Below are 23,448 nucleotides of genomic sequence, written 5' to 3'. Positions count from 1 at the left end.
AGCAGTTGTCCCATGTATACCCCTATGTTGTTGGTATGCCATGGGCAGGGTTACCCAATTTCTCACAGACTAAATACCCCGAAAAATCTGGGCACCAAAACCTTTGGATGGACAGGGGGCGGAGTCAGAAGCACACTTATAAAGTGTGTTGTGAGTGAGGCTTAACTGTGGGCGTGGTCACTTTTTCAAAAAAAAATTTTAACAGCTAAATCAACGCCTGCAGCAGGCTAGTTCATACCATCTGGTACAGGCTTTCTCAACCAGGGTTCCTTGAGTACTCTGCAGGGGTTCCTTGGCAATTTTCCTTATCGTGGGGTGAGCACACTATAATAGGGGCTACTGTAAAAAGATGCATTAAATTCAGAATAATAATGAGCACATTAATAAAAAGCACTAGAATAAGGAGACATTATACTGAAGGTCCAAAAAGTATTTGCAGGGTTCCTCCAAGGTAAAAGGTTAAGAAAGGCTGATCTGGTATATTCAATTGGCAACCTCTCGGAAACTCCCAGTCTCTACTTTTATGTGAATACCGTGAAAACTTTTTGCGTGAAATGACACATTATTATTATTATTGATTTATTATATTGATTTATAAAGCCCCAACATATTTCGTGGAGCTGTATGACACATGGGCACGTATGGGAACTGCCCAAATTCAGACATCAGGGGGATACCTCCTAATTTTGGTGACCACCCGGCTATCATCGTTTCACCTCCTCATCCGCTTCTTATGCTGTAAGCAGAGTTAGGCAGAGAAGCGCCGAACCTGCATTGTCCCCCACCCGGTTATTTCATGCCACCCAGCTGGACAAAAATCTCTGGGGAGAACAATGCAACAGTACTAATTTGAGGAGACGAAATGTAACAAACAAGAAATTGACCCGGAGCACCTGCAAGTCTCTAAATAAATTGGCTACTAAAGAGAAAGTAAATGGGATTTTTTTTAAATAAACCAGATACTTACCTAAGGAGAGGGAAGGTGCTCCTCTTCCGGTCCCCTTGTTGCAGCAGGAGCTACTCCATTTGAATGCCCTGCCGCGGGGTACTTCGGAAGTCTTCGGGAGCAGAGTCCTCCCGAAGACAGGTGGCCCCATACTGCGCACAGTATGATACGGCCCATCTTCGGGAACACTCGGGCTCCCATAGACTTCCGAAGCCTCCCTTTGGCGACGGGGACAGCAGTATTTGACTAAATTGGTCAAATACTGCTACGGGGGAGCCAGCGCTGGAACGGGGACCGAGAGAGGAGTGGGAGGGCTCTATAGGACCCAGCGCCTTTCCTCTCCTTAGGTAAGTATCTGGATTCATATTTTTATTAAACGGTTCCCATTGACTTTAATATAATCAGCAACACTGTGGAATACCTGTGCAGATGCTAGATTCTTCACCAACGATCATTTTGGGTGACAAAAATCTACTTCATAGACTAATTAGGCATTTACTATAAGAATTTTTTTTTTTTTTGTACAGATGGAAACAAACTTCTTAACGAAGAACAAACAGCTCAATTAACAGACAGCAGAGTTTCTGAACACTTGCAGCTTGAAGAGGTACTTTGGAGAAGTTGGCGCGTTGTCTATTGACCGAGCCAACGAGTGGCAGCGTTTCTGCAGAACTATTGAGTTTCCACGAGACAGCTTTCATCTGCAGCTTTGCTCATTTCAATGTGAGAAAATCGATCGCGGTGGTCAAATTTAATTTGATCCTTTTTAAGACAATGGACACTTATCACTTCAGATAGCGAGATGGTCGGACAGCGTGGAACGCGGCGGGGCATGAAAAGCTTGGCTGTTGTCGATGGGGGATAAAGACAACGCGTACCGGACAATTTTATTAGATGTGAAAGGAAGAAGTGAAAAGCATTGTCAAAGTGTCAGTCTAGTTATATTTAACATGTAACCGTACTGATGCATACAAGTACAGTGATCAACAACACCGACGTCAACAACCACCTACTAGGGTCGTTTCTGGTCATTTATGCTTCCTAGACAAGACAACCACAGTCACACACTTCCTTCCTAATGCCCCCCCCCATTTTTATTTATTGGGCACAACAATGGCGTAGTGGTTAGCACTCTCACCTTGCAGCCCAGGGTCCTCGGTTCAAATCCCAGCCAGGGCACTATCTGCATGGAGTTTGTATGTTCTTCCTGTGTCTGCGTGGGTTTCCTCCAGGCATTATGGTTTTCTCCCAAATCCCCAAAACATACAGATGAGTTGATTGGCTTCCCCTTAAATTGGCCCCAGACTACAATGGACATGACTATGGTAGGGATTGGATTGTGAGCTCCTCTGCGGGACAGGTCCTTTGACAGCTCCGGTGCAGAAGATGTCAGTGCTATATAAATACATACTGATAATATGGAAGGACATTAGACTAGGACTATGGCAGGGATTCAATCGTGTGCTCCTCTGAGGACAGTCAGTGACATGACTATGTACTCTGTAATGTGCTGCAGAAGATGTTGGTGCTATATAAATAATAAATATGAAGTTTTAATTTTACGTATATCACATGTTGTCAAAAGCAAAATGGACAGGAGTGGGAAAAATTCAGAGGTATATTTTCAGGTTTAGTCAGACCGGCTATACGGCTGCAGAACATTGCGCGCTTTAGCTTTGTTAAACGCCCAAAGAAACACCAGAGGTGTTCAGACAAATCACAACGAGCAGCTCTAATGCCTGGTACACACCATGCAATTTCCCATCAGATTTGGAGTCAAATCGATAATTTCCGACAGGTCCGATCTATTTCTGATCAACTTAGCACAGAAGTGATCCCGGCAATCAATCAGAAAAACGATCGGCAATCAGATCGGAGCTGGCGGAAATTATCGATTCGACCGGAAATCTGACAGGAAATTGCATGGTGTGTACCAGGCATAAAATATCTATAAAGTTTAATTGCACAGTAATAGTACTGGCCACACCAATATTTGCTAATGAAATGAGGTGTAACTACTACTACTACTGCGGGAATCTAGTTTGTACAGCTTGCCCTGATGCCCCTCAATGTGTAGGCGAGTGATCTGATGTTGGCCAAGCCTAGACTGAGGGTATTGTTCTCGTACTTGCCCCGCCCATCTTGTGCCACTCCACTGGTCCTCTTCGCTAGCCTAGAGGAGCGTCTGTATAGACACAGAGCTCAAACTTTCACCGGAAGGATGAAATCACGATCCCTGCTGGTCGCCCGCCCTTGTATATGTGTATACCACAGTGTGGGAAAAAAAAATGAACGCAACCTAGTGAGATGCGTGACAGTCACGTGTCTGTTCAGGTACCCTTTAAATGCAAAAAGAAAGGGCTATAAAGCTAAATTTGTACTTCAACGTGGACCTGAACTCTTGCACAGGATGCAAGGAAAATAGAGATAAATACACCATGCGTGTTTTTTAGAGAGAAGAGCCTGTCTAATTTCCCCTCCTCTGTAAGTAGTCACAAGTGTAATTTGATCTCTCAGCTGTGTCAGCTCAGGAATTCTGCAGTCCCGGCAAACACAGCTTATATGTAAACATAGGATTTTAATTGTTTTGGTTGGTTTGTTTTACTATAGATCCGTATTGTCATTGTTGCGCTGCACGGTCCTCCATCTTTGAAATGATGTAAAAGACATCGGTTATAATTATTCAGCCAATAATAGGCGCTCGCTCACCTGTTTTACGCTTGTGAGTTCGGCGCTCAGCTGACTTCTTTGCTTTTCAGATTCCAGGAGCTGTTCCTAAAAGACATAACAGAAGCCTTGTCACAAGGTAAAACGGTCCATAGCAAATCTCCAAAGGATGCAAACATGAAAACATGAGGTATAGGTCTACAGCTGGGGGAGCCTCCTGCATAATGCTGCACAGCAGCACTCAGACTAGGAGTGGAGGACATCACAGCGTAACTCGGCACAGAAGCACTCAGACTAAGAAGAGGCGGGACAGCACACCTCTGCAGAAGAGCACTCAGACCGGGCAGGAGGAAGAGGAGGGGGGAGGAGAAAAAGGGACCTCGCACTCTATGCCAAGAAAAATATTGGCTGTGATCAGAGCTAAAGGTGGGCCAACTCGTCAGTAGAGAGTGCCTCTAATTTTTTGGCCACTCAGTGTATATTAGTGTGTAACCCCACCCGGGCATATTTAGCCTAGGCTATGATGTCACAAAGCCTTCTGCCCCAGAGCAAACTAGTAAATCATGTGATATTTCTGCTCATTTCATAGAGGGGGCAGGGGGGGGGGGGGGGCCCAATACCAATTGATGCACCTTGCCAGCAGTTAAAGAGAAACTCCAACCAAGAATTGAACTTTATCCCAATCAGTAGCTGATACCCCCTTTTACATGAGAAATAGAATGATTTTCACAAACAGACCATCAGGGGGCGCTGTGTGACTGATTTTGTGCTGAAACCCCTCCCACAAGAGGCTCTGAATACCGCGGTACTCCTGGCAAACTGCCACACTGTAACAATGTTCACAGACAGAGACAGCTGTAAACAGCCATTTCCTAACAGCCAGACCAGCTAGAAACAGCTAAATAACCTGCCCACAGTAACAATGTCACCATGTAATAAATGTCAGAATGTGAATCTGGGAGAGGAAAGATTTTACAATGAGCAAACACTGACTAAATCATTTATACATAATTATTGTAAAAATGAAGCACTTTTTTTATTACATTATTTTCACTGGAGTTCCTCTTTAAGATGTTGGATTCACTGATAAATGTAAGAATGTAGATCGGGTAAGAGAAGTTTTTACATGAGCAAGCAGTGATAAAATAATTTATAGGCAACGCGCCCAATTTTCTGGACATTTTACGGAAGACCTGCATGATTGGGGTGCTCTTCACTGTTACTGGAACCAATGGTCTCAAGGGTGGTACCACAGCTCAGTCATTGCTGTCAATGACTGCCCTCGCTGAGACTACTCAGGGGGGGGGGGGGGGAACACCTGCTACTGGTCCCAGTGTATTATTCAGATCATAATACGCAGGGACTTCCCCACGCCCATTATTGGGGGAGAAAGTGCATCTTATGGTCCGAAAAATATAGTAGTTATTGAAAATTGTGTGTGATTTGCAGTATTGCAATAAGTGAGAGCCCTTCCTAAAGTTCTTTCTACATAAGAAAACTATTTCTCACCCATGGAAAAGTGTGTAAAATTAAATACGGAAAAAAAAAACCTGTGCATCAGAAAAGCGACCACCTGTGGCTGGATAGTGTACTTGGACAAGACTTCCTAGCACTGCTACTGCTTAAAGAGCACGCCCTAGTGGCTGCAGCTCTGGTGCTTGGAGTCCGCCAGGAGAAAAGAACGATATAAATGTTCTCTGTCCTGTCTATTTGGTAGCCATCATATGTCTTTTATTGTTGCTCTCAATCAGCAATCGCTAGTGTTTATTATACCGCTGCCCCCCACCACTGTCGCTGCCACAGTACTGCGCCACTCGGCTGAAGAGCCCTATTGAGCACTCCTTGACCTGAGCGCTAAGCTACAGCAAAAGCAATTGCTAATTAAATGTAAAAATAAATCACAGGACTACTTGAGGCTGTAAAAGTGTAAGAACTCGCTGTCCCGTGTACAAAGCCGGCACTGGCAGGAGCTTGTCAGACGCAAGACCAGCTGCTGCCCCTCTGCAGATAAAGATCACCACAATTCCCATTATTGAGGCTCGCCAAACGGTAAACTACTGATAACGGTGTCTGATGGCTTTACTGCAGTGCTGTAGTCATAGTTGACACAAACCTAAACTATAAATAAACTTATGTGATCACTATTTGTATATGTAGTAGTAATAGTGAATCTGAAGTTTAAACAGCAACCATGTCGATGCCATGTAAAATCTGGTTCATTCCGCTCCCAAACAAAGGAATAATGACCCTTTGAACTCCTAAGCACTATCCTGTTATCAGGAGTGTTCGTTCAGCTAGATACAAGTGTTTCGGCTTCCATTTACTTCTCAGGAGAGCTGTTTTTGCATTCGACAACTAGCCCTTCTGCCATTTATGTAGATAAATCACAGGTTTAATAACATTTGCAATGAAAAAAAATAAAAAAGGAACATACACACAAACGCATGAGAAGTACATATTGTGGAATCACCGGGTGAGTTGAGCTCCGAGTGGTGCGGATAGTGGAAATAATGGTAATATAACATTACCGATACTTTACTGTAAACTTACCCGGCACCCTGTTCTAACACTAACCTTCCCATCTAATATCTGACGTTAAACTCCCCGGCTAATGCCTAACACTAGCCCTCTCCTAGTGCCTAACACTAGTCCCCTCCTAGTGCCTAACACTAGCCCCTCCTAGTGCCTAACACTAGCCCCCTCCTAGTGCCTAACACTAGCCCCCTCCTAGTGCCTAACACTAGCCCCCTCCTAGTGCCTAACACTAGCCCCCTCCTAGTGCCTAACACTAACCCACTAATCTACAAATAGCCGATTGGCTAGCGTAACAGAACCCTATATAGTAGCCAATAGGTTACTACTGTTGCTGATCGGATACTAGTGTCCGCATTGGGTGTCCAACTCACCACCTGAGCACCAGAATACCAATAATTTACATTGGAGACCATTAGACGCCTGCCAAACCCAGTGCCAAAATGTGCTGATCCATGCATGAGTACAGTCGCCCACAGGGACTGGGATTTGATCCAGTGGGTGACAGCCTTAGGTCCAGTGCTGTACTGATAATGTTGCTACAGAGCAGGGAGGAGGGACAATGCACAGCACATGAGTGGGAGGGGCACTCTGGATCTCTTGGTGAAACGTGGAGGGTCAGGGGCAGCCATACACAGGCCAGATTTTCGTCCGGGAACTACCTAGCGTGTTTACAAGTCTTTAGTACTATACGTGTACTATACGTACCCACGTTTATCTCATGTCACATATTAGTTCAAGTATGCTTTAAGATACCCATATCTCACTGCTATCAACATCGAGCATATACAGGTCCTTCTAAAAAAAATTAGCATATTGTGATAAAGTTCATTATTTTCTGTAATGCACTGATAAACATTAGACTTTTATATTTTAGATTCATTACACACATAGGTCTGGTGCACACCAGAGGAGTTTTTCTGAGCGTTTGAGTTTTTAAATCTGCTGCTAATGTTATCCTATGTGTCTGTGCACACTGGAGCAATGAGGTTTTGTTAAAAACCCCATAGCATTACATTGGGAAGAGCTTTTGAAACCTCTAAAAGCTCTTCCCAATGTAATGCTATGTTTTTTTTTTTTACAAAACCTCATTGCTCCAGTGTGCACAGACACATAGGATAACATTAGCAGCAGATTTAAAAACTCAAACGCTCAGAAAAACTCCTCCGGTGTGCACCAGGCCTCACAGCTCATGAAAATCCAAAATTCCTGGCTCAAAAAATTAGCATATCATGAAAAGGTTCTCTAAACGAGCTATTAACCTAATCATCTGAATCAACTAATTAACTCTAAACACCTGCAAAAGATTCCTGAGGCTTTTAAAAACTCCCAGCCTGGTTCATTACTCAAAACCGCAATCATGGGTAAGACTGCCGACCTGACTGCTGTCCAGAAGGCCATCATTGACACCCTCAAGCAAGAGGGTAAGACACAGAAGGAAATTTCTGAACGAATAGGCTGTTCCCAGAGTGCTGTATCAAAGCACCTCAGCGAGAAGTCTGTGGTAAGGAATAAGTGTGGCTGAAAAAGCTGCACAATGAGAAGAGGTGACCGGACCCTGAGGAAGATTGTGGAGAAGGACCGATTCCAAACCTTGGGGGACCTGCGGAAGCAGTGGACTGAGTCTGGAGTAGAAACATCCAGAGCCACCGTGTACAGGCGGGTGCAGAAAATGGCTACAGGTGCCGCATTCCCCAGGTCAAGCCACTTTTGAACCAGAAACAGCGGCAGAAGCGCCTGACCTGGGCTACAGAGAAGCAGCACTGGACTGTTGCCCCAGTGGTCCAAAGTACTTTTTTCGGATGAAAGCAACTTTTGCATGTCATTCGGAAACCAAGGTGCCAAAGTCTGGAGGAAGACTGGGGAGAGGGAAATGCCAAAATGCCAGTGTCAAGTACCCACAGTTAGTGATGGTCTGAGGTGCCATGTCAGCTGCTGGTGTTGGTCCACTGTGTTTACCAAGGGCAGGGTCAATACAGCTGTCTATCAGGAGATTTTGGAGCACTTCATGCTTCCATCTGCTGAAAAGCTTTATGGAGATGAAGATTTCATTTTTCAGCACGACCTGGCACCTGCTCAAAGTACCAAAACCACTGGTAAATGGTTTACTGACCATGGTATTACTGTGCTCAATATGCCTGACAACTCTCCTGACCTGAACCCCATAGAGAATCTGTGGGATATTGTGAAGAGAAAGTTGAGAGACGCAAGACCCAACACTCTGGATGAGCTTAAGGCCGCTATCGAAGCATCCTGGGCCTCCATAACACCTGAGCAGTGCCACAGGCTGATTGCCTCCATGCCACGCCGCATTGAAGCAGTCATTTCTGCAAAAGGATTCCCGACCAAGTACTGAGTGCATAACTGAACATAATTATTTGAAGGTTGACTTTTTTTGTTTTAAAAACACTTTTCTTTTATTGGTCGGATGAAATATGCTAATTTTTTGAGATAGAAATTTTGGGTTTTCATGAGCTGTATGCCAAAATCATCAATATTAAAACAATAAAAGGCTTGAACTACTTCAGTTGTGTGTAATGAATCTAAAATATATGAAAGTCTAATGTTTATCAGTACATTACAGAAAATAAGGAACTTTATCACAATATGCTAATTTTTTGAGACGGACCTGTACTACTACTACTGTCGGCGCTATATAAATACTAAATAATAATAATAATAATACTTTCCCTAATAGATTATCTAAGCTATAGTATACTGTTTATATTATGTTGTATATTATTTTATATTACATTATAGTGCAGTAATGCTTTTAAATCCCATCTAGTCTATCTCTCTTTTTCTCGAGCTCAAGGTTGCAGCGACTTTCATTGCAGATGCTCCTGATATTAACTGGGTCAAATCAGCCATTTGTTCACCGCCGCAATCGTGATTATATTAACTGGCCGAAATGGGTTGACCATCTTTCTGTAATGAGAGTGATAGCCTGGCGTGTTTTTCACAGCAGACTCCTTCCCTGTGATCGCAATCCAGCTAACTTAAAGGATAACTGTGTCTGAAAAGAAAATTTAAACTTTTACTGGGAAAAACTAAATAAATCCTGAGCCAATTGGGCAGCCGTAAAGAGGAGTGTCCTGGAGTAGATACTCGAGAGACTGATTGGACAGCTAATCTTTGGGCAACTGGGCATCCCTCCTCCACCACACCAAGATCCTCCTTGCTGGCGCTGCATGCCCGACGCGGAGAACTCAGATCAGCGGCGACCCACAGTAGAGAGGAGGGCGGTATCATAATAACAGCTCGTGTGCAGGAAGAGCTTACTTCCTGTATATGCGCAGTTGCTAGGCCACGCTCTCCTCTCCATAGCAGGTCGCCACTGTTCTGAGGACTCCGCACCGGGCATGCAGCGCCAGCAAGGGGTATCCCGGTGTGGTGCAGAGTGGACGCCACTCAGTCAGACAAGTGGAGGAAGGTGGAGGAGGGCCGGAAGAGGCGGAAGGTCCGCCCCTGGCTCTCTCTTGCCGTGCCTCTCCCTTTGCCCCCTCTGACAGGCTGCGCGCAATTTGAAAGGGAAGCCTATTGACGGAATAGACAGCATTTTCTGCGGATTCTGCACTAGTGAAAACAGACACTAAATGAAGGCTGTAAGTATGCATGGGACCTGTGGGTGGTGGCTTAGTGTGGGCAGTGGCTTAGCACGGCAACACCTTAGTGTGGGCGGTGCAGTTGTGGGCGGTGGCTTAGTCTGGGGGGGCAGCTTAGTGCAGGTTTCCTGGTTAAATACATCACGCTTATTAAATGTGTACGGTCCGTGTCTCTAAACGTGCGTGCGAAAGCATGTTCGCGTACTCCTTGCAGCGCTGGGTCCTCAGTTCGAATCCCAGCCAGGTCAACATCTGCAAGGAGTTTGTGTGTTCTTCCCGTCTGTGTGGGTTTCCTCCGGGCACTCCAGTTTCCTCCCACATCCCAAAAACATACAGATAAGTTAATTGGCTTCCCCCTAAATTGGCCCTAGACTTTGATACATGCACTACATGATACATAGATATATGACTATGTGAGCCCCCTGAGGGACAGTTAGGGGACAATACAATATACTCTGTACAGCGCTGCATAATATGTCAGCTCTATATAAATACTTAAATAAATAAAAATGAATGTGGGCATGAGCACCAAAGGAAAATAATTAAATTACAATTTTGTTCAAATTTGGGGTTGACTCAGACAATGCATAATCCTACATCGCCTTTAACCGTGAAAGTCTACGCCAATATTATTAGGCGGAAGAGACAAAAGGATATTAATAAAAGCTCCTTTATGAGCAGCGCCGGGGCAACCTTGAAACGAAGGACATCCGTCATTAATTGTTTTTCTCTATTTCAATAGTATCTTCTCTATATTGGCCCTGGAACTTTTTTAAAGAGACACTGAAGCGAAAAAAAAATTATGATATTATGATTTGTATGTGTAGCACAGCTAAGAAATCATTAAGATCAGCTACATCAGTGTAATTGTTTCCAGTACAGGAAGAGTTAAGAAACTCCAGTTGTTATCTCTATGCAAAAAAGCCATTAATCTCTACGACTTTCAAAGTGGTGGAGAGGGCTGTTATCTGACTTTTATTATCTCAACTGTAAGTAAACAAATGTCTTTTTCTCTGCCAGAGGAGAGGTCATTAGTTCACAGACTGCTCTGAAGGAATCATTTTGAATGCAGAGTGTTGTGTAATCTGCACATATTAGAGAATGATGCAATGTTAGAAAACACACTATATACCTGAAAATAAAAATATGAGAATATTTTCTTTGCTGCTAATCTTCTAGTTATTATTCATAGTACACAACCAATTCATTATATCATATATTTTTTTTCGCTTCAGTGTCTCTTTAAATGGCTTTTTTTTAATCAATAACTTTTAGAGTTCATACTTTTTACATTGTCTGTACAGGAAAAAACAGAAAGCCAACCGAGGGGTACGAGAGACGGATTCAGACCGCCATCACCTTCACCGTCTACAGCATGGGTGTCAAACTTAAATACAAAGTGGGCCGAAATTGAACACTCAGACCAAGTTGCGGTCCAACCTCAATGACTAGTAGCCACCTTCCTTCCTTTATAAAGTTTCCTAGTGTGTCTATTGGCATGGCTCTTCTTCAATGCCTATACAGTTCCCCGGTGTCTAGTGGTTTTTCTCCCTCTCCTATACAGCAAATGCTTTCATTCCAGCGCAGGAGATTTGGGCCCAGCCGGCACCACCATAGGCCGTAATAGGAATTGCGGCTTTAGCGGCGCACAGCGAGTAACTTCGGCGCCGTTAGAAGCCGGAGCTAAAGTTACTTATAAAACACTCTAATTTGGCCTCCAGCAATAGCTAGAAGCCAAATTATTTCATTCCCCACTATCCATGGCGGCCTGGAGGGGGAATAGTAATTAACATCGCCGGGAACTTGTGCAGCAGCAGGATAAGCCATACCAGCTGTATCCTGCACCCAAGTCTCCCGGCAGTGATTCCTCTTGTACTCCTATACAGTTCCCCCCAGTGTCAAGTGGTCTTCTCTCCCTCCCCTATACACTTCCCTGGTGTCTAGTGCCCCCCACCCTCCCCTATGCAGTCCCGTAGGGTTTAGTGCTTTCTCCCATATGGCTTCCCTGGTGATCTAAGGCTTCACCTTCAATACAGCTTCCCTGGTGGTCCAGAGTGGGCCAAACATAATGCATAGTGGGGAAACCACATGGGGCCAAATTTAACCTCCCTAGCGTTCTGATTATATGCGCCGCACGGCCGCGGGAGGTTTTTTTTAACCTATATTTTTTTCATGTAGCTAGCCCAGCGCTAGCTACATGATTCCCCCCTCCCTGCGGCATCCTCCTACCTCTTCCGATCGCCGCCGGCGATTATACCCATCAGGAAATTACGTTTTGAACGGGATTTCCTGCAGGGCTTCCCCCATCGCCATGGCGACGAACGGAATGACGTCATCGACGTCGTGACGTCACAGGGAGTCCCGATCCACCCCATAGCGCAGCCTGGCGGTGATTGGCCAGGCTGCGCAAGGGGTCTGCGGGGGGGCCCTCTTTCGCGGCAGGTAGCGGCGGATCGGCGGCGAGCGGAAAAACACGCAGATAGCAAAGTGCTAGCTGCGTATTTAAGAAAAAAATTATTCAAATCGGCCCATCAGGGCCCGAGCAATCCGCCACGGCGCTACTGGACGAGCTGAGCTCGTCCGTAACGCCCAGGTGCTAATGTCTCAGAGGGCCAGATTTGGCCCGCTGGCCGGAGTTTGACATGTGTGGTCTACAGGAACACTAGGAGACACAAGGGCTCCTAAAAGTGAATTTGGGGCGGGCGTGGTTCACCAGGACACAGAGAGGAGACAGAGAAGGATAGGATCCAGAGCCTTCCCACTTCATAGGTATATTTTTTTTCTAGCTTAATTTTTGTTTCAATGTCAGGGTAAGCGCAGCTTACTAACTCTATCAAAACAAATCTTACCTTGAGAACCTTCATCTGGGCACGTGCATCATCTCGCTCTCTCTTCAGTCTGCTGACATCATCGGTTTCTGAGAGGTCACATGACTGCATCTGCCCAAATGACAAAACAGTTTGAAAGTGTATTTCTATTATTTTTCTGGCGGTCAGACCTCACCACCCTTCCCCTCCCCTTCCTGTCCCCTCCCTCCCTCCCCTTTACCCTCCCGTACAGCCGTGCTTCAACTCCTCCTCTGCATTTGTGAATGAGTGAGCACATGTCCAATAGAAGGAGTCGGCTGTGCAGAGTTAAAGAGAAACTGTAACCAAGAACTGAACTTCATTCCAATCAGTAGTTGATACCCCCTTTTACATGACAAATCTTTTCCTTTTCACAAACGGATCATCTCTGTATGGCTGATATTGTGGTGAAACCCTTCCCACAGTTTGATGCCAGGACTGGCAGTTTCCGGTCTGTGAATCTTGTTGCATTGTGGGAAATAGCTGTTTACAGCGGTTTCCAACTGCCAAAAAGCAAGCAGCCTCTCCTTCCACTGACATCACCTGCCAGCAGTAAAATGGTCACCAGGTGATAAATGTCAGAATGTAAATCAGGGAAAGGAAAGACTTAACAATGGGCAAACACTGACTAAATCATTTATACATAATTGTCAAAATGAAGCACTTTTTTATTACATTATTTTCACAGGATTTCCTCTCTAAGATGCATGGACCACTGACTTGGAAAGGATGCAGCATTAAAAATGGAGACCACAATCATTTTTCTCTTGCTTTGAAGCATCCCTGTGACCAGGAGGAGGGGGGAAGGGGGCAGGATTTTGATACTTAGCTAAGTACTGAGATGCCTCTGGATGGTCCGGAGGCTTTCCAGAGAGTACATGTAAAAAGAAGCTGCAGGTTCAAAAGGGCCTGGCTTACCGTATAGTAGAATATAAGTAAATTGACCTATATTCTTTAATCTACTTTTACCCCGTTGGTAAAATAGGGGTAAATTTTCCTGATATTTTAATATGACTTCACCCTAACCTAACTCTCACATAAGCCCTCCCAGCTAATCTTGTCAGATCTGATAATAATGTCAGAAACACCTAATCTGCTGCATGCTTGTTCCGGGTCTATGGCTAAATGTATTAGAGGCAGAGGATCAGCAGGACTGCCAGAAAACTGGTATTGCTTAAAGAGAACCAGAGATGAAATAAAGTAAAGCTTTTATACATACCTGGGGCTTCCTCCAGCCCCATACACACGGATTGCTCCTACGCCGCCGTCCTCCGCTGCCTGTATCCGCCGGTACCGGGTCCCGTAGTTTCGGCCAGTCGGCCACAGCACGCGGCCAGTTGTCCGCATCGCAGGGGCTCCCTCCATATCCGTACGCGTGCGGCTCCATACTGCGCAGCCGCATGCGTAAGGGTATGGAGGGAGCCCCTGTGCATTGGCCGCGTTCGCCGGAAGTGACGGAACCCAGTACTGCCGATAGAGGAAGAGGAGGATGGCGGCGTGGGAGCGATCCAGGCTTATGGGGCTGGAAGAAGCCCCAGGTATGTATAAAAGCTTTTTTCATTTTCCATCTCTAGCCGTCTCTGGTTCCCTTTAAAAGAAAATAAATGTGACAGCCTCCATATACCTCTTGTTACAGTTGCCCTTTAAAGGGGTTCTTTAACCCTTAAAAAAAAAAATAAGTTTCCCTTACCTGAGGCTTCTTCCGGTCCCCTGCAGACGTCCTGTGTCCACACCGGTCCTCAAGGATCCTCATGTCTCCCGGAGTGGGTCACTTTCCCTTTTTTCGTCTAACTAGACAAACGCCACTGCATTTGCGCAGCCACATTCGTCCTTGCTCGCGTCTCCAGGAGCTTCCTCCGCAGACGCAGTACAAGAACAGGATGCACGTTCGTCTAGTTAGGCGAAGAAAGGGAAAGTAACCCAGCTCTGGGGGACATGAGGACCCTTGAGGGCCGCACGGGACAGGACGGCTGAAGCCCCAGGTAAGTGAAACTTTTTCTTTGTTAAAGGTTAAAGAACCCCTCTAACATCACATTCAAATTCAAAAATCTGCATTCCCATTGACTTGCATCGTATACGATTCGCATTGTCCACTGCGAAAAAAAAAAAAGTAGGCCCTATTTTTTCTGCAGAAAATTTGGATACAAAAATTCACATAACAGATGCTTATTGACTTGCATTAGATGTGCAGCGAAAGCTAATTCGCAAAAACGGAAATCACACACAAATTCTGTTGTGTGTGTGTAAGGTTCCTTCGGGTGCGTGTACACACACAATTTTTATTGGCCAATGATTGGACAATGTTACCACCTCCATGTAGTATGAGAGGTTACCTACACAATCTGTTCATAGTGTTCCAATGCTGTTGGCCCCATACTACATGGAGATGGTAAAATTGTCTGGCCAATCGAATTTGGATGTGGGTGCCAGGCTTAAAGAGACTCTGAAGCCTAATAAAATACTTCTTTTTACCCCCTACTTATGTTCAGTAATATCAGCAGTCCTGAAACGCTGCAGTCCCGCAGCAGAAAGATGCCTTTATAACCCCAAAATCCTGGGGCAAAAATCCACGACTTTCAAAGTCGTGGCTTTTTCTCCCCAGGGAGGCAGAGCTTAGCGCTGTAGCTCTGCCTCTACTGAAGTCAATCTGCGTGGATCTCCGCCCCTCTCCCCGTCCTTCTCTGTGAAAGAAGATTGAGAGGGGCGGGGAGAGGCGGCGATCAGATGGACTACAGTAGAGGCAGAGCTAAAGCGCAAAGCTCTGCCTCTTTCAGGAAGCAATCCCCGATTTTTGCCCCGGGGATTTCAGGGGTATAGAGGCATTGTTCTGCTGCGGGACTGTGGTGGTTCAGGACTGCTGATATTGCTGAACATAAGTAGAAGGTAAAAATAAGTATTTTATTAGGCTTCAGAATCTCTTTAAAGCGTACCCGTGATAATATAAACATGTGTATGTACAGCGTAAAACATTAATAACCAAGCTGTTTTAGTTTTTTTTCTTTATTTTGCTGTCTGAAAGAGTTAATTTTCAGCCATGGAAGTGGCAGCTTTTGTCTTGTCGGTACCTTGTCAGGAATATAACAAACATCACTCACTGATAAGAAAATTACAATCATAAAAGTTTTCCTGGCAGAATACAACTTCTGAGGGGAGCGTAGCGATAGAAAAAGGTAAATAGTTCATGCATTTTAACTCTGGGACACCTAATAGGCTGCCATTGAGTAAAAACAATAAAACATTCAATCTACTTTGTAAGTGTTTAAATATAAAATACAGCCATGGGAAATCTTAAAACCATTTTTAAAAGTAGGAGGATAAATACATTTGTTTATTTCATCAGTTTATTCTCACCCCGTGTTCCCTTCAAAGAGGAACTGTAGCGAAAAGTGAAAACAAAAAATCAATACATTGCAAAGTGAGAAGTTAAAAAATAGAAGAGAGGGGAAAAAAAATATTGGTATGCGGCATGTAATTTGTTCATATTGTTTGATCCACAATCAGCCTGCAAGTCATCATCTTTACTGCTGGCAGACATAAAAAAACTAGACAGAACCAACTGCCATTATCTATAACCACACCCACTAACAATGTGATAGGCTAAAAGGTTGCTTTTTTTTTTATAGATATACATATGCACAGAGGAAAATAATGGTTGCTAGGCAGCTGGAAACATACATTATTTCCCACAATGCAAAAAAGGCTCCCACAGTGTGATGTCAGTACCTAGGTGCTGACATCACACTGTGGGAGGGGTTTCACCACAGTATCAGCCCCTTGTTGATGTATTAGAAAAAGGTAAAGATTTCTCATGGAAAAGGGGGTATCAGCTACTGATTGGGATGAAGTTCAATTCTTGGTTACGGGTCCTCTTTAAGGGACAGCATGTTTAGAATTGCGCTTACATAAGAGTTTGGCTTTAACGAACAGAACGCTGATGGAAAAAGATTCCCGTTTGCCTGAGATGCGCTGTTGCCAGGTCTTGCTGGTTGGTATCAGAGGCCTTTTAAATACAAGCTATTTCAGTTCTGATCTCACCGGGAGCTCCGCTCATCTTCCCTCTCGTTTGTTGGGCAATAAGGAGCCTATTTTTACAGAAACAGATGGATAAATCTTCCCAGGAACAGCATGGATAGAGATGTTCAGAGTGATTTTTGGAGGCCACGTTGGGCTGCAGTCTGTTCTGATACACTCATAAGGACACACTCACTCTTCTGAAAAACGTTCAGCTAAGTTTTAAAGGATCTTTCACATTAGAGGCCTTTTCCTGTGTTTTAACGCAAAGTCAATACTTTTTGTCCATAGACTTTCATTTTACCTTTCACACCCAACACTGCGTTTCGGTGCGTTGTGGTTCAACGCATCCAGGAGCGTTGAACCACCGGGAGCCATCGTTTTCCCGTTGGGTGAATTAATAGCTACCACTTCTGATTGCATCGCACCGCAGTATCCCGACGACACGCCGCAGGCCATTTAATGCGTGCAGGAGAACGGCTCCTGCACGCGTTGTCTAATGTGAAAGAGCCCTGAACGGATTGGGATTGGCCTGTCGAACTGCAGCTAAAGAGGAGGCGTGGCTCACAGTAGCCCAAAGAGGTCAAGATTCATTACTAGAGCGCAGTAACAGCTGACAGCAGCATTTCTAACCAGTTGTAACATTTTTTACAGGGCCACTCCAGCAAAAAACGTAAGCAGTTAAAATCTGACAGAACCGCCAGTCCATCTACTCATGGGGGATTCTCAGGGGTTTCTTTGTTTTCAAAAGCATTTCCAGAAGGGCAGTTTAACTGTCAAATAGTAAAATACCAGCCAGCCTCCCTACTCGCTTGCACACTTTTTTGTCAGTTAGAGTTAGCAACTGCTGTGGAGATGGACTAGTCCAAAACCCGTCGGTTCTGCCAGATTTTAACTGCTTAACTTTTTTCGATGGAGTAGTCCTCTAGTCTAAACCAAACTAGTCTATTTTCTTTTTATAAGTTTTATTGTTCCAGTTCCCACTGACACAGGAGATGCAGCATGAGAAGCAAAAGTCCAGCCAGGAGCATTCTGTGTGTGCCATACCAGAGTCCTGTTAGGAGTAGGCTGAGCTCTGCCTGTTATTATTATGTATTTATATAGTGCTACAAAAAAACCCCTGAAAATTAAAGGTCAAAATAAACATACACAAGTCATACTTACCTCCTGTGTAGTCTACTCCTCAATCTCTTTCTACTCTCCCGCATCCTGTTTGTCCCCTGTGATCGATGGAATTCTCCGTCCTCCATTTTGAAAATGGCCATTACCCCATAACAGCTTCCTGGTCAGCACACTGTTAAACTGTAATATCACCCACTTGAGCCATAGGGAAACATGGACATTACCGGGCACATCAGTTGTCCTCTCAGCTATAACTGACAGCGAATGATATATAACTGACAGCAACTGATATATTTCAGTTCTGACAAAATGTTGTCAGAACTGCAAGGGATCATTGTCAGAAGAAAATGGTGAGCTTCTGAGAGGAACTGATGGCAAGGTAACTATGTAATTTTCATTTGAATTTACCTCATGTGTCCATTTTAAATAATTTTACTCAGTACAGGTTCCCTTTAAGCACACTAAAAGAGGAACTGTAGTGAAAAATGACACAATGAATAAAATTACTTATTTTTTACAATATTACTTTATAGATTATTTAATCAGTGTTTGGCCATTATAAAATCTTTCCACTCCCTGACTTACATCCTGAAATGTATCACAGGTGGTGACATCTTTAGTTCTGCCAGGTGATCTATATGGAATGTTCGTTACTGAGAGTTCTATACACAGAGTGAGATATGGCTTGCTTGGCAGTTGAAAAAAGTTGTTATTTCCCACAATGCAACCAGGTTCACAGACAGGAAACTGTCAGGACCATGGTTATGACATCACACTGTGGGAGGGGTTTCACCACAATATCAGCCATACAGATCTCCCTGATGATCTAACTGAGAAAATATAAAGATTTCTCATGGGAAAAGGAGGTATCGGCTACTGATTGGGATACATTTCAATCCTTGGTTACAGTTCCTCTTTAAGTAGACATACACCAACACACAATTGCTAAGACAACCGTTAGAGAATTTTTACCTGTAGGGTAGCGGAGTCCAACAAGTGGGCGCCATTGTTTACTCTCAAGAGTTGTCCCAGGTCTCGGTCTTCTAGCTGGAGGTTAAATATCTCTTTGCTCACCCTGACGAAGTCTAACAGAGACACAACATGTAGGTATAAAACACCCATAATAATGGAAGAGCCTATCTAACTTCAGCCTAAACAAACATACTGTCATCAAGTTACATTAGTTATGTTAATTAGAATAGATAAGTAATCTAATCTCTTACCCACTCTATTTTAAAAGAACAGGCAAATGTTTGTGATTCATGGGGGCTGCCATCTTTGTCATGGGGGCAGCCATCTTTTTGGTTGAAAGGAGGTGACAGGGAGCAGGAGACACAGTTCCAACTGTCCTGTGTCCTGATTACCCCTCCCAGCTGCACACGCTAGACTTCAAATGTCAAATTAAAAAAAAAAAAAAAAAAAAATTGCACCAAAACAGCAGAATGAGAACAACAAAATCAGAAATCCCATCAAGCTTTGCACAGCATCAGGGGAAAAAAGCCCGGGCAGTTTTCTTCTGTGCAGCTAAAAATGAGGCTTGTATAAGAGAAACAAAGTTCTGATGCTGTGAAACTGTTAAAAAAACACAAAGCCTTTTCAGCGCTGCTGAGTAGATTTTTAGTCTGGAGGTTCACTTTAATAACAAAGTCTGACAAATCTTTTTTCAATACCCCACATTCCAGTCAAATCTTTGTTATCAAGGGTAAGGAGTAGCCACACACAGATTGATTTGTTTTGTTTTATTTAGTTCATTTTATTAAATCAATTTTTGGGGGGTTCTATAAAATAGATATATTTCAATCAAATTTTCCAATATCGAATCGAGGACAATTACAGTATGGTTAGCGGAGTTGGAAAGAAGTTGGTCTTACCGGAAAAAAGGACAATATTGGCAAAGTATAAAAATCTAATGCTCATTTAAAGTGGAACTGAATATAATATATATACAGTGGGTTGCAAAAGTATTTGGCCCCCTTGAAGTTTTCCACATTTTGTCACATTACTACCACAAACATGCATCAATTTTATTGGAAGTCCACGTGAAAGACCAGTACACAGTGGTGTACACGTGAGAAGTGGATCGAAAATCATACATGATTCCAAACATTTTTTACAAATAAATAACTGCAAAGTGTTGTGTGCATAATTTTTCGGCCCCCTTTGATCTGAGTGCAGTCAGTGTGCGTAATTATTCAGCCCCCTGAGTCAATACTTTGTAGAACCACCTTTTGCTGCAATTACAGCTGCCAGTCTTTTAGGGTATGTCTCTACCAGCTTTGCACATCTAGAGACTGAAATCCTTGCCCATTCTTCTTTGCAAAACAGCTCGATTGGATTTAGATCTGGACTTTGACTGGGCCATTCTAACACATAGATATGTTTTGTTTTGAACCATTCCATTGTTGCCCTGGCTTTATGTTTAGGGTCATTGTCCTGCTGGAAGGTGAACCTCCGCCCCAGTCTCAAGTCTTTTGCAGGCTCCAAGAGGTTTTCTTCCAAGATTGCCCTGTATTTGGCTCCATCCATCTTCCCATCAACTCTGACCAGCTTCCCTGTCCCTGCTGAAGAGATGCACCCCCCCCCCCCCCCCCCCCCCCGAGCATGATGCTGCCACCACCATATTTGACAGTGGGGATGGTGTGTTCAGAGTGATGTGCAGTGTTAGTTTTCCGCCACACATAGCGTTTTGCATTTTGGCCAAAAAGTTCCATTTTGGTCTCATCTGACCAGAGCACCTTCTTCCACATGGTTGCTGTGTCCCCCACATGGCTTGTGGCAAACTGCAAACGAGACTTCTTATGCTTTCTGTTAACAATGCCTTTCTTCTTGCCACCCTTCCATAAAGGCCAACTTTGTGCAGTGCATGACTAATAGTTGTCCTATGGACAGAGTCTCCCACCTGAGCTGTAGATCTCTGCATCTCGTCCAGAGTCACCATGGGCCTCTTGACTGCATTTCTGATCAGCGCTCTTCTTGCTCGGCCTGTGAGTTTAGGTGGATGGCCTTGTCTTGGTAGGTTTATAGTTGTGCCATACTCCTTCAATTTCTGAATGATCGCTTGAACAGTGCTCCGTGGGATGTTCAAGGCTTTGGAAATCTTTTTGTAGCCTAAGCCTGCTTTAAATTTCTCAATAACTTGATCCCTGACCTGTCTTGTGTGTTCTTTGGACTTCACGGTGTTGTTGCTCCCAATATTCTCTTAGACCAGTGTTTCTCAACATTTCTTGGTATGTACCCCTTTTAAAACCCTGTACTCACCACTGACCCCCTAGCATAGCAAACACTATCACAAGTACCCCTTGACAAATGTATATTATTTGTAGTAGTACATGATAATTGGATCTAAACCATTTCCAAGCATTTACTATTGCTTTTAATTAGCTAAAATACTTATTTGATGTTTAAATAAGATTTATCATTTTGTAAAACTCTAAAATTTGTTATTCTTGGTTAAGTATATCAAGCCTGAGTACCCCTGGAACTATTAGAAGTACCCCCTGGGGTACGTGTACCGCATGTTGAGAACCTAGGTCTTCGACAACCTCTGAGGCCCTCACACAGCAGCTGTATTTGTACTGAAATTAGATTACACACAGTTGCACTCTATTTAGTCATTAGCACTCATCAGGCAATGTATATAGGCAACTGACTGCAGATCAAAGGGGGCCGAAAAATTATGCACACAACACTTTGCAGTTATTTATTTGTAAAAAATGTTTGGAATCATGTATGATTTCCGTTCCACTTCTCATGTGTACACCACTCTGTGTTGGTCTTTCCTGTGGAATTCCAATAAAATTGATTCACGTTTGTGGCAGTAATATGACAAAATGTGAAAAAGTTCAAGGGGGCCGAATAGTTTTGCAACCCACTGTAAATATATATATATATATATATATATATATATATATATATATATATATATATATATACACACACACACACACACACACACACACACACACACACACACACACACACACACACACACACACACACACACACACACACACACACACACACACACACACACACACACATTTCACTTACCTGGGGCTTCTGCCAGCCCCTTGCAGCATTCCTGTCCTATGCCAGTTCTCCATGATCCTCTGTTCTCCTGTCACGGTGCAGTTTCGTTACTGCCAACGCGACAACTGTGCCTGTGCACCCCAGGTCATGCGCATCTTTCTTTGCGTTCCCACCTGCAATAGCTTTCTGCGCTATTAGCGCAGGATGCTATTGTGGGCTGGAACGCAAAAGGTACATGTGGCTTGGGGCGCGCAGGCGCGCAGGCGCAGTTGCCGTCGACTTACAAGTCCACGGTATGACGGTAAAGCAACTAACTGGCAGCGGGAGAATGGAGGATTGTGGAGGACGAGCGCCAGGCAGGAAGGTTGCAAGGGGCTGGCAGAAGCCCCAGGTAAGTGAAACTGAAACACTTTGTTCCGCTTTAAAGTGCCCATACATCAAGCGACTTGGCGGCCGATCGACTATTCCGATTCAATTATACCTGATCGGAAATCGGTCTGCGGTGTATTAGCAGCCAACAGATCAATCTCTGAAGAGATTTGATCAGAGACAGATCGGTCTCTTGGTCGATCTGCTCCTACATCGTCTGATCTGTCTCTTGGTCGATCTGCCCATACATCGCCTGATCTGTCTCTTGGTCGATCTGCCCTTGCATCGTCTGATCTGTCTCTTGGTCGATCTGCCCATACATCGTCTGATCTGTCTCTTGGTCGATCTGCCCTTGCATCGTCTGATCTGTCTCTTGGTCGATCTGCCCATACATCGTCTGATCTGTCTCTTGGTCGATCTGCCCATACATCGCCTGATCTGTCTCTTGGTCGATCTGCCCTTGCATCGTCTGATCTGTCTCTTGGTCGATCTGCTCATACATCGTCTGATCTGTCTCTTGGTCGATCTGCCCATACATCGCCTGATCTGTCTCTTGGTCGATCTGCCCATACATCGTCTGATCTGTCTCTTGGTCGATCTGCCCATACATCGTCTGATCTGTCTCTTGGTCGATCTGCCCATACATCGTCTGATCTGTCTCTTGGTCGATCTGCCCACACATCGTCTGATCTGTCTCCTGGTCTATCTGCCCATACATTGTCTGATCTGTCTCTTGGTCTATCTGCCCATACATCGTCTGATCTGTCTCTTGGTCGATCTACCCATACATCGTCTGATCTGTCTCTTGGTCGATCTACCCATACATCGTCTGATCTGTCTCTTGGTCGATCTGCCCATACATTGTCTGATCTGTCTCTTGGTCGATCTACCCATACATCGTCTGATCTGTCTCTTGGTCGATCTGCCCATACATTGTCTGATCTGTCTCTTGGTCGATCTGCCCATACATCGTCTGATCTGTCTCTTGGTCTATCTGCCCATACATCGTCTGATCTGTCTCTTGGTCGATCTACCCATACATCGTCTGATCTGTCTCTTGGTCTATCTGCCCATACATCGTCTGATCTGTCTCTTGGTCTATCTGCCCATACATCGTCTGATCTGTCTCTTGGTCGATCTACCCATACATCGTCTGATCTGTCTCTTGGTCGATCTGCCCATACATCGTCTGATCTGTCTCTTGGTCTATCTGCCCATACATCGTCTGATCTGTCTCTTGGTCGATCTGCCCATACATTGTCTGATCTGTCTCTTGGTCGATCTGCCCATACATCGTCTGATCTGTCTCTTGGTCGATCTG

General features: G+C 44.3%; 1 protein-coding gene across 4 annotated transcripts in view; it reads right to left on the bottom strand.

Annotated features, from left to right (window-relative positions):
* The window catches only part of STXBP4 (syntaxin binding protein 4), a 190,140-nt gene that overhangs the window by 110,972 nt on the left and 55,720 nt on the right, over positions 1 to 23,448 (bottom strand). For all 4 annotated transcript variants that reach the window (XR_011025330.1, XM_068263627.1, XM_068263625.1 and 1 more), the window contains exons 9-11: positions 18,702 to 18,814; positions 12,600 to 12,689; positions 3,656 to 3,721 (exon numbers count right to left, since the gene is read on the bottom strand). Coding sequence is in view for 3 of the 4 variants with exons in the window: in XM_068263627.1 (XP_068119728.1) it covers positions 3,656 to 3,721; positions 12,600 to 12,689; positions 18,702 to 18,814 (269 nt within the window). In the remaining variant the exon portion in view is untranslated. The remainder of the gene's footprint in view (positions 1 to 3,655; positions 3,722 to 12,599; positions 12,690 to 18,701; positions 18,815 to 23,448) is intronic.

The sequence above is a fragment of the Hyperolius riggenbachi genome, chromosome 12, assembly GCF_040937935.1.
Source record: "Hyperolius riggenbachi isolate aHypRig1 chromosome 12, aHypRig1.pri, whole genome shotgun sequence".
In the NCBI taxonomy this organism is placed as follows: Eukaryota; Metazoa; Chordata; class Amphibia; order Anura; family Hyperoliidae; genus Hyperolius; species Hyperolius riggenbachi.
Note: the sequence above shows the minus strand (reverse complement) of the source record. Positions and strands in the feature narration are given on the sequence as shown.